Below are 12162 nucleotides of genomic sequence, written 5' to 3' on the forward strand. Positions count from 1 at the left end.
TGCCTTTTGTTCCTTTCTAGAATGAAATATAAACCAGAGCTTCTTAAAAGTTCTGAAAGCTGCACTCAAGTTTCGTCGTTTCATGTTTGTTCCCATCCAGAGCTGGAAGCAGACAGACTGGAATATTTTAACAAAGTCTGTTCTTGTAAGATTTCCAGACTGTTTTGCCAAGCCAATAGGCTCATGAAAATGCAGTTAAGCATGAAATAGACAAAGTTTTAGTTGCCTACCTCAACTGCAGGCATGATGATAATAATTTGTTTTTTTGTCATTTTTGCTTTGTCATTGTCAGATGCTGCTCAAAGCTGAAATGTGCAAATCTCTGCCAGCTCTCTACAAGGAACCACACTGTCCTCCAGCACTATTGACACTCTGCTTAAATTCTGTAATTCTTCCTTCTTCCTGTGCTTCTGTCCCCAGTTTGGTAAGAAACCTTTTCTTGAGAATGTCTCAGTTAATTCCCTTGGGAAATTCTTATTCAGTTAAAGGAAGGAGATGGGTCCCTCAGCCTTATGCCATCGGGTAAAGGGACTGCTGAGGACATGGACCTGCTGTTGCTTGCCAATTCTTTGTTGTCATAAACTCTTTTATAGTGAAAGCTGAGCATCCACCATTTTAAGGCTCACACAGATGTAAGAGGAATATGAAGCACATCAGCACTTTCTTCCTTTCCTCTTTAATGAACACGTCTTGGCCCACAGACCCACCAGTGTCCATCCCCAGTATGGAAGAACATGATGCTCCTTCCAAAACAACAGCTATGCCAGCATATATCCCTGTGAGCTTGCTGCTGCAAGAGGGTTGTGGGAAAAGTTCAGCTGATGTGTTTGTTCTGGCTCCTGGCTATGCATGTGATGCAAACACACCTGGTTGTTGCTGATCCAGAGCTTGTTGCCTGCTGGCCATCACCTTGTGAGCTGGCACAGCCTGGACCTTGGAAGGAACTGGGCCACAATCACCCTCCTCCCGCCCAGCTTGGTGGGGCGGCATGGGTGTTGCCAGGTACACTCTCATACCTGTGTCACGTTCTCTGCAGCAAACCAAAACTGCTGCAGTTATTGGCTGATGATTTTTTCTGCTTTGCAAGCATGTTTAATTCCTAAAGCCTTCCTTCAGTGTTTTTGGAATTTGCATGCTTTTGGCAGTCTCTTTTTTCCACCACAGGTGCACTTGAAAAATAAACCTGTCATGATTTCCAGAATTTCTTCTGGACCATGTTTTTGGATTTTTCAGCAAACTGTAGAACAAATTCCTCTATGGGCATTTTGTATGTTTAGGAATTACCTAATGTCCCCTCAGGTCTTTTGCCACCTCTCTTCCATCAGATATTCCCTAGACAGCCCTTGTAACTGTTTGTGGTACCCGCTTTCTTGGTGCTTGCACGTTAGGAATATGAAACATAGGTGTGTCCTGGAAAGAGATGAGAAAAAACAGTGTCTTCATCCTTGGCAAATGTTCTCCCTAGTTACATTCACTTCGCATACAAATAAACCAAAAAGTAATATTTTATTAGGAATCCAGTGGGTAGAATAATGGACTGTAACTCAGCAGAGCTCAGTTCACAGCTCTGCTGTTCTCTTATTGGGCGAAGCCATTTGTATCATTGCCATACAGCCTGAGATAAAGACAATTGCTTTGTAATATAATATAGTATCTATAAAGGAAAACTATTATGCAGAAGGAATAATAATAAAATATTTCCAATGATAATAAAATTATATGTTTTAGATATATGTTTATGTTGTGCACAGTGGAATGAACTGGATTAGATTCTAGCTCATACTTCATCAGTGGCGCTTTTAACTGGCTTCTGTTTTAGAGGGCTACATGAATTAGTGTATTATTTTTAGATGCACCTTCAGATACAGGTGTGCTTTTCCACTTGAAGTGATAGCATTTCATCGTAGTAACACCAGGCAGCATTTCCTGCTTCTTCATTACTGTTGATAAACCATAAAGGGCTTTACAGCTAAGTTTAAATACCTATTATTTACAGTGATGATGAGGAGGAGTCTTTTTCATTTGTGAACTGAGTAAATATGTTGCATAGATTCTTGGGCTGCAAGGACTGTGACTCCCTGAAAGTAATTTACATAAAGTCGTTCATGTCTGCATTTGCTCTTTAAATCTTCTCTGGCTGTATGGGTAACATCAAACATTTATTTTGCCTTATTTTATGCAATGTAAATAATAGATACATTCAGGAATAGATCCTGAATACCTCAGCTGGTGTATATACCAGTGCAGCTCTGGAGCACGCAGGGTTGCATCGGCTGAGAATCTACACCCCCCCATCAGCTGTAAGTGCATATCTTGCAGTGCATTATACAAATGTTCACCACAGTTTGTCAGCAGCAAAGCTGTCACCCAACAGTACACACTGCCTTCTATCAGCCATTACTTTTCCTTCATCATCATCAAGTGTAGCTTAAGAGAATCTGTGCATTGTTTCTTTCCTTCTGAACAATTTCCATTGAAATAATTGACCTGCTTTTATGGTAATTTGGTCTCTGCTATTTGTTACTGCAGCATTTTGCAAAGAAAAATGCAAAACTAATGCCCTAGAACAGAAACATTCAGCCAAATTACTTACCAGTAATCCAAGGAATCATGGATAAATCCATTGCTCAAGTGGCTTCTCATTTGGAGCTTTTTATAGTTTTCACCCAAGGGTTGAGATTTGGGTTTTTTGTGGGTGGAGGGGTTGCTTTGTTTTTGAAAGGTAATACTCATGCTCTCTGCCCTAGAGCAACTTTACATAAATCTCTTCTGAAAACTGTATCTGCCAGCACTGTCACCCCACCCACGAGCTTTCACTAGGAGCACCAGCGAAAAATATTTAAAGGGGCTGTTTCCACTTGTTTGGTGCATTTCATTTCGTGTTTCTGCCTCTTCCTTTCTTCATTCTTCAAAAAACTCAATAAGAGATATCATTTAAGCCCAGTGTTTTGAAGTGACAACCAATAAGCAGCCTTATAGCATGATTAACGAGTGCTCGGGAATAGTTTGGTGTAACTTACAAGTAAATTGGGGCCCACTGAATTTGTTTTAAAGTAATGAAGAGATTCCAGTTATGGGTTGGGACCTTCACCTAGTTACTGGATATGTTATATTTTTCCACCAGTTTCTACCGTTGGCTGATGGTGTTCTAGTCAAGGTGTTACACAAGGAAGTACAAGCTAGCACAGAAGTGACATTCAGAACCTGGACTTCTGACAAGTTAAACAATAAGAAGGATTTTAATTTCAATGTAAAAGCTGGAAGGGATGGTCAAGGTGTTTGATGAAAATCATGAAGTTTTGAAAAAGGTAATTGCTGCTCCAAAAGTAAAAATGAATGCTGTTTGGTTCTACCTAGTGGTAGAACCAAATATTCCTAGTGGTATATATTTTTTTCTTGATTTCTTTGACTTCCAGTAAGTTTGGCTTTCTGTGCAATTTGTGGGCTGCTATTGCTTTTTTTCAGAGGAAAGATGAACCAAAGGCATCTCAGATGTTGCCCTGCTGGTTTAAGTGGTGTTATCACCAGTGGAAGGCTTCTAGAGTTTGGTAACAGTGAACATGCTCTGGATTTCTCTCCTTTCCTTTGGAAGTTTTGTTGAGTAGGTGGATTTCCGTGGCTGAAAGGGCCAGCATTTCAGCAGGGGTGACATAGCTCACGGGTGGAGACGTTAGTTCTCTTTTGACCTCTTGAAAGTGGAAGTAGGTTGGGGAGCAATGGGGTGATGAAGGCACAGGTTGAATATCCTCAGTGCTGCCTAAGTCTTAGGGCAGTTCAGTAGCCACGCTTGGTGAGGTGTGCTCACAAGGCTTACACCAGCAGCTTCCACACAATGCGTTACAGAGCTGGAGGAAGCGTATTCTGTGAAGGTATGGATTGTATTGTCAGATCCTGCCTTTGTGAGGAAGAAGTTACCGCACCATCCCAACCTTGCATTTTGGTCACTAACATTTCTCACTGTGTCTGGTACTCCAGGACGGCTGTGAATGAAAGAGGACTCGGTATTTTCAGCACTCTGAACTGCGTGGCCTCCTTCTCAATCTATGTGTTGGGTTGGAGAAAGGATTTATGTCTCATAATATTTTACAGGTGGTATATCGAACATTTCACTCTGGTGTTGCCTGTTCAGAGGTAGCTTCGTTTAGTGAATTGAACCTAAATAATCCAGTAGCAAATGACTCTTACATGAAATGAGGTGGTGATCTAAATCCAGATTTTTGTGGAAAATACTTGGTTACTTGTGCTCTTAACACAGAGATGAAGATTGGCAGTGATCCCTGTAGGATGTGGATTTCTGACATGGGTGAGGCTGGGTGGGGCATCTATGTAATTCTGCTTGTTTGCTGAAAGATGAGCAGAGTATTATGAGCTAAAAATATTTTTTTTTTGTTTTTGCACAAACAACAAAATATTTGGTCTAACTAAAATAACTGTGTGGCTAATCCTGCCCTGTTCACTCTCCTCAGGTAGTGAATACCTTAAAAATAGATTTTGATGGAAGTTGTTAAAAATGACAAAAATTGCTTTATGTAAAAGGAAATGTAGTGCAATCCAGCTTCAAAGTTCAGAACAGTCAGAATGCCATGGTTATTGTAGTATAGTATCACAGTCAATTATATTTTATATTTTACATTTTCCTTTGTCTCTTTCTCACAAAAGCCTAGACTGATTTCATAATGTTAATGAAATGTGCTGTGATGTTCCTGTAGGGTGCTGTCGGTAAATAATTATAGCATGAGGAAGGTGATTCATGATGTGGCCCTAAGTCTGTAAAGTAGGACTTTGTGACTGGTTAAGATATAAGGATAATGTCTCCAAAAAGCTCTTCAAAGTCCCTGTCAGATCAAGCCTATAGTCACTGCAAGGACCACCTGCCTCAGCCCAACAGATGCTTCTGGGAGAAGGTTTGATAATTTGTACCTGAGGCCACCTTAGTGACCCGAAATCTATTTTTTGTGGTGTCTCCCTGACAACTTCTCCTGTTCTTCAACAAACCAGGTAGACTAAAGCTTGAGCTTTCTGACGAGAAAAGGGGCTGGCTGAGAGCACACCTTCTCCTGCACACGCATCCCGCACAACACTGAGGATCAGGAGTAACGCAATGCCAGGGCTGGTCCCAAAATCCAGACATTTGGCTGGCAAGTTTGGAATTTTTGTTTCTCCTGCTCATTCAAACCTATAGCAAATGCAGAATCCTTTTAAGTGTCTCCATTGCTGTTTACAATTCTCTTTGTGACTGCTGGAGGAAGAAATGTACACAGCTATTTAAGAAATTCCTATGTGTAGGGAGGAAAACGCTTCAAAAGAGTATAAAATACAGTGCAAGTATTGCTGTCGCTTCTTCTCCAGTCATATGCTACACTTTAAAAAGCCAGCATGTTTTCTTCCACAAAAAGATCTTTATATTTCTGAATTTTCAGAAGCCTTAATCAATATAAATCACAGTCTGAGCATGATGACACCATATTTAGTCCTAGAGTTGTGCATCTCAGCTGCTTAGTCATTTAAATCAGTGGAAATAAGCATAGCGGTTCAAAGTTTCAAAAGGTCAAAGGAGCTACTGTCTTTTCAGCTTTGAATCAGTTGAGAGACTCCAGTTTCTTGGAAACATAATGCCAAGGCTGCATCTCTGCATCTCATTTCTCCCCCCGCTTGAAGCAGTATCGTAATTAGTTTAAAGGGCAAATCACACCACACTCAGTAGCAGAATACCGTACAGTGGAAGTTCCTTTCTATTTTCTCTTTCACTTGAAACTACTTTAAAGAGGAGTTTTAGCCCACATTGTGCACTGAAATATTTGACTGAAGCTCTCTTACCCCAAAGCCAAAACCCTGTTCACAATTTTCAACAAAATGAATACTTTTTCAGTACAAATATGACAAGTCCTTTTACCATTTTCTCAGAAGGAAAATAAGTGATAGTGTTCCTCAGAGAGCAGTTTGTGAGAAAATTAAAATCAAAATGAAAGCAGAAGACTTTTAAAAGTCTTGCTTTTAAATATTTGTTGTTTTCTTTACAAAAGTAGCAGCATGATTTCCGGGAGGAACCCCCCTATCTCCTAGACTGCAATGGAAAAAAATGTAGTTTTTATTGTCAGATGCATTGGTCAATCAAAAGTTATGATCAGAACCTGTGCCACATTGATCTGTATTAGAGGACTCTGCAGTGTTAGCAACTGTTATTTCGTGTATGTTTTTCCTAATTACTCTTTGGGTTTTTTTCCACATATTTCCAGCTGCTGTTCTGCTGCTGAAGTGAAACTCTCCAAGCAGGTTGTCAGGCATTTCCATTTCATGGTGTACGCAGCCTTCTCAGAGCTGGGATCCACACGATGGTGCTCCAGGGACGTCTGGCTGCTCCTGCTGCTGGTAGTTTTGCTTTGGTTCGTGAGACTTTACCTGCATTATTTGAGCCAATGGCTCTTCCTTCAGACCATCTCAGTTCCTGTCACGAAGTAAGTCTCGCTGCCTTTTTTCTCTGTTGGAATATTTCTACAAATAGCTTGATTCAAAGCAGTTCCTTCACACTATGAAGAGAATTGCTGACTAAGAGTCATGCTAAGGGCTCTGCATGCAAGTCCTGATAGGCGCCTCTGCAGAGACTAGGAGAACAAGGACCATCCAGATGCCAGATGATCTGATATGTAAATGTGACCCTAACAGAAAGACGAAGGTGTTAAGACTGTAAGTTTTCAAGGCAGAACAGGATGTGTCCATTTGTGTCATGCCTACCTCTCTCCCTTCTGAGATACCCAGCTGGTTATGTATCTTCCACAAGACTCATTTATCATTTTGGATTAAGTATTTCAAAATGCCTAAGAAGTGCACAAAACTGAAGAAGCATTTAAATCATATTTGATGTTACCAAAGTGATCTATGAGTGAAATACTTTGAAGAATTTAGCTTTGGTCTATCAATTTTACTGTGAGGACTCCAACGGGTTGACATATTTTAACTACATGATACATCGACTTTAGCTCGGGAATCAGAGCTCTCTAGAGAGTTCCAGGAAAATCATTGCTTGTCATTACTTGACATGGAAAAAAAAAAGATGGAGAATAAGTCCACAAGGTGATATATACCTGGTTCTCCATATGTCGCTGTGGGGTAGAGAATGGGTTTACAAAGCAAAAAAAGATCAATCTTGCTCAGGGAAGGGAAGATTTCGCCAATAGAACCAATTCTTTTTTTCTTTGCTTTAAAGGATCATGCAAACCTGAATCAGTCAGTGGGAGCCAGTACCACATAACTCTGTGACCTATATCTGCTGTGATACCGGGATTATTTGCTATAATTTGAACAGGCTGTCTGAGCAGGCTCTGGACAGTGCAGGGTATTGCCAGGGTGGTCTTCTAGACCTTAATGCAAAGCCAGCCATCTCTCGCTCCTGGCCTTGCACAGCCCGGGCGGGCTCAGCCAGCTGGCATTAAAACTTCTGGGAGGCCAAGCATCAAGTCTGTGAAAGCAAAGGAAACACAACAGAAGGAAACAACGTGTGTGAGAGAGGTGGTCATGTTCGAAGCCACTAATCACAGCTGTCCCAGGCAGTCAGCTAGAGAAAGAATAATGTTCACAAGCCAAGATGCCCTGGACCAGCATCCCCGTCTGTAGCTGTGTGCCACAGAACATGAGACTGACTCAAGCACTCTCTAGTCTCACCGAGTACAGTGGCAACACTCATGAGTCAGAACCAAAGTGAGGATCAAACCACTTCACCTTTAGTTAGAAGTAAAATTTAAGTCACTAGCAATTTTTGCCTTAAATTTCAGCATCCACATGTAGTTCACAACACCATCCAGTTCCCGTCTCCTACGGTGCCAATGAATTTGCTCACTGTGAGCTTTTCAGAACCCACGATCCCATGGTGGCAAGAGGGATGTTCGCAGTCACTTTAGGGATGCCAAAAGACATGTCTTCCATGCCACATTTTCCGCTTTGTGCAGTGTCCACAGGTGCTGCAGCATGCAGAGAGGGGTGGGCTCCTGGGCCTGTGCTCACACCAGTGCTTCTGAGAGCTGATGTCTCTCTATATTATATGTATATATTTCTACAGCCTGGATGTGCATCCACTGACTGAAAGTCAGTGGGGATCAACGGATGCAGAGGCAGGAGAAGGAGAAAAAGTTTATTTTTTTGAGTAGTTTTCAGTCAGAGAGTAGTGACCAAGATGGGATGCAACTTTACAACGCAACGTGCTGTATGCATAATTCCATTTTTTTTGACAGTGTGCCCAGAACCACAAACAAACTCTCTCCTTTTGCTTCTTTACAGATTCCAGCTTTTCCCTCACACTGTCAAACTGTGCTACCAGAACTCCTTGCTGCAGACCAGTGAAGAGTTGGTCATGGTTGTGGTGGGACCCCTAACCTTGAACGCAGGGCTGCTTCTTATGGTCCTGATCAGATGGGGCTGTCAGCAGCTGTTTGACTCATTCCCTTCCTTCTTGTCAAAGTTTATCATAGCTATGGGACTCTGGACAGTGCTAGACCCCTTGGCAGTGTTCGTAGTGGATTCATTCCTGGGGGTGAGTCACTTAAAATAACTTGGACATGAGACCTTGACGTAGAAGTTTGTTTTATTCAGTGAATCACTGAAAGATAGGAAATTCCACCCCTGGCAATGGAACATGAAAGTTAAAAAGAAATTAAATAATAATGTTATACATTACCTTTTTATTAACAAAATTCCCATCTAATGGAGTCACTGTGTTTCTGCATAAAATTAAGAGCACTGTACAAGCCTTATATGGAGATAAGAAAGTAAATCCACCAGTGGAGTGATTGCATCTGCTTTGAAAAGGATTACTGCAATTATGGATGTTAATGGAGGTGGGTTAATGAGCAGTCCTGATTATTAGTGCTTCAGATTTTTCTGAGCACTGAAATAGGCAAAATGCAAAAATAGAGGTTATTGTGCACTTCTCTGACGTGCAAGGTAGTTAATATAATTTGCTGGCACACCTAAAAAGACTTGTGAGGTTGAAAGACAGACGTCTTTAAGGCAAGAGCCTCCTTATATGTAAAAGTATGACAGCAAAGCTCCAGCTCTCACCTGTGCCTATGTATGTGCTGTGTAGCCCACCTACGCTATGGCAGCTGAGGACTTTTATCACATCCCAGGTAATGCTGCATCTCCCAGAACACGTGTTTCAGCTTTGGCTCTCCCTGTGTAGGTGACACAGGGACCCTTTGATGGGTGCAGGGCACTCAGAGTTTTTCTGGGCATGTGGTGTTGAGGTTCTTCTGCCCTTGTCTGTCTTTCAGAGCCATCTTTGTTTCTGGTGCTCACTCCAGATCAAGCAGTAATCCACAGCCCTTGCTGTGGATCAGGTTTTCTCAGGTCTCTTGGTTCCTCACCTGCTAACCTGTGCTTTGCTTTTAAGAGGTCCTCTCAAAATGTGATTTTCCACTGTTTACATGCTGTTTCCCATCACAGTGGTTAAGCAAATTAAAATTCAGCTGTTCAAGAAACTTAATTTGAGCCTACTTGGGAGGTAATTGCAATATTTTAAGCATGTGGCAACACAGTAGTTTTCACTTTTTTCACTTGAACAGCCTGTGTTTTTTGGTTTGTTTTTTTTTTTTTTTTTTTTTTTTTTTTTAATTTCATGGTGTAAAACATGCACAGAATTTAATTTTAATTGTAATCATTCCGATGTTTTTTTTCCCTAGGAGAAAAAAGAAGTATTTCCCCAACATCCAGGCTAGAAATATTTAAATATTTAAAAGGATTTTCTCCCCTCCCCCCCCTCCCCCAATACAGGTTTAATCATAAGAACTAGAGGAAAGGCTGAGGTCTACCTTGTCTTTCCCACACTTGCATTGAGAAAATTGTTGCTATTGACTTCAGTGGAGCTGCACTCAGTTCTAGTCAGACTGGATTCGTTATCAATTTCAAACAGGGCTTGGTCAGGGGGAAACATGAGATACGAATAAAGTAATTAAGTTTTTCATTACAGCATTAAAAAAGCACACCTCTCTTCCTACTTCATACTGAAAATTTGGCAGTTTTACCCTCCAAGATTATCTTTGGTAGAAACTCATTTGTTCAAGTATTACACAATATACTGTGTGTATCCTTTCCAAAATGAAACTATATCTCTTACATGTGTTTTCGTTATTGCATTTGTATTTTTTTCTCTCCTGGCATTCTTTCAGCAGCTATTTCAAATTTACTTGCCAATCTATTTTAGATCAGGCATTTTAAAAATGTTGTGTTGTGGTAATGTGAGTTATTTTAGTGCTAGAATGTGTTTTAGTATCCTAAATGGCCTTAATAGTTATGAAAGATGACAGATAGCCCTGGAGACAAGCGTTGCTTTGTTTACTAACTAATGTTTTTTATTGTTAAGAGAAGACTAGAGAGCAGTTGCATATTTTGGGGGGTTTCGAGTCATAGTTCAAGATACTATGTCAGATGTCTGATTTCAGGTTTGGTTTAATGTCAGCTTGTAAAAGGATGTTCCAGGGATAGGAAACTTCCCTATGATTTTGGAGAATACATTTCAAGTTCCAGTTCTGCCAGAGCTTTCTGGAGACCAGTCGACTCATTTCTCTGTAGCTTGTAAAATGCAGAGTAACACCTCTTCAGCCACACAGATATGTGTCATCATAAAAAACATTAAAGACTGCAAAGCGCTTACATGACCGTCACCCTGCAGTGTGATAAGCACCTGAGATAGATGTTGACAAATGTTATTTAAACGATTTAAAATGAAGACACCTTTCTTGGATCATGACTTCGAGGACCACAGGACTGACACACTCCCTTTGCTAGTAAAAACAGTTAGAAAGGTACATTTCCCCCATTTGCCTTGCTGGAAAGAACTGCTTGGATAAGAGAGAAATTTATTCTTATATGCCATTCAGACTTTTGCCTCTCTGGAGGGATGTCAGTACGTGACTGCTGTGCAGGGGATTTTCCTTGGTAGACAGTCTCTTCAGTAAGGAAGCAGTGGAGGCAGCCGTTTTTTTTTTTTTTTTTCAAGAAAAGGTAGAACAGAACCAGAGTATTTTAATCTTTTGTAATGAATATGGACAGATCTGAATTAGTGACTAGGCTTTATATGCCAGTAGCTGTCTCCTGGGACCTGTAATTTCCATTACAGAAAACTGAAAGTGTTGCAAAGGGTGGAGAGAGAACAGAAATATACCCAAGGATCTCAGCCTTTGTATAGGTCATCATTGAACTTGGAATTGTCTTTCCTTTATTACACACATCACTGTGAAGGTAGTAAAAAATGGGGAGAAAGTTTAAACTCTTCCTAAGGATTAGTCCAGGCAAGCTGGTCAGGAAGGTGCAGGTTTCTTGAAGCCTAAAGGTCACAGACTCCCTCTCTGAATGATAAACTCTAGATTTGTTGGTGGTGCAGTTTCACGTCCTTGCAAAATGTGTCAATGTGATTTAATACGGACATGGATTTCACTGGGTCACTTTAAAAAGAAAAAAAAAAAATGAAGAGAGAAATTTGTTTTAGCTCTGAGTAGTAGAAGACCTGTGGTATGTAGCTGAATTCTTCTAAATCGATCCAGCAGAGGGCAATAATATGTCAATACAGTAGCTAGTTCTTGAGAACTAGATATGGGGAAAAAAAAAAGAAAGAAAATAATAGATGTTTGGAAAATATTTTCCCATGTTTTACTGGAAGTTTAATGAAACATAGAGTGCTACGGAACCTTCAGGATTCTTTGTGAATCTTTGCAAAAATATACAAACAGTCTTATTCCCAATTAAATCTACCGCAGCAGTCAGGTCTCTTCAGAGGTGTTAGTCTTATTGTGTCTCAATTTATTCTTAGAAAAGGAAGAAATTAAATTAGAGGGCTGTATCATAAAATAACTCTGATGCTTTTTGGTTCTTCAATGTTACAGGCTGTTCTTTGTGGCTTCCCAAACTGGACTGACTGGACACTAGGAATGAGGGATGAGGGGAATATCTGATTTTCCAACTTAAAAGGTTGCAGACAGACTTGAGAACGCATGTACACAAAATACTGCTTCTTAAGGGGGAACTTGTCTCTTTTGCTCTGAAAAAAAGGTCAACCCCTTTGGGCAAAACTTAACAAAACCCTGCTGGTGTCCCCTGTTGATCTACTTGTAATTGCTTTCTCCATTTTTCTCACCTCATTGGGTCTCAGTCAAGCTTTGTGATTCCGCTGCCTTC

General features: G+C 40.6%; 1 protein-coding gene across 1 annotated transcript in view; it reads left to right on the forward strand.

The window, feature by feature from the left end:
* Window positions 1–3472: 3472 nt before the first annotated feature.
* LOC121084375 overlaps window positions 3473–12162 on the forward strand; it is a 47808-nt gene continuing 39118 nt past the window's right edge. Inside the window, exons 1-3 of the mRNA XM_040585754.1 lie at window positions 3473–3543; window positions 6282–6455; window positions 8272–8524. Of these exons, the coding sequence (XP_040441688.1) occupies window positions 3473–3543; window positions 6282–6455; window positions 8272–8524 (498 nt within the window). The remainder of the gene's footprint in view (window positions 3544–6281; window positions 6456–8271; window positions 8525–12162) is intronic.

The sequence above is a fragment of the Falco naumanni genome, chromosome 3, assembly GCF_017639655.2.
Source record: "Falco naumanni isolate bFalNau1 chromosome 3, bFalNau1.pat, whole genome shotgun sequence".
NCBI lineage: Eukaryota > Metazoa > Chordata > Aves > Falconiformes > Falconidae > Falco > Falco naumanni.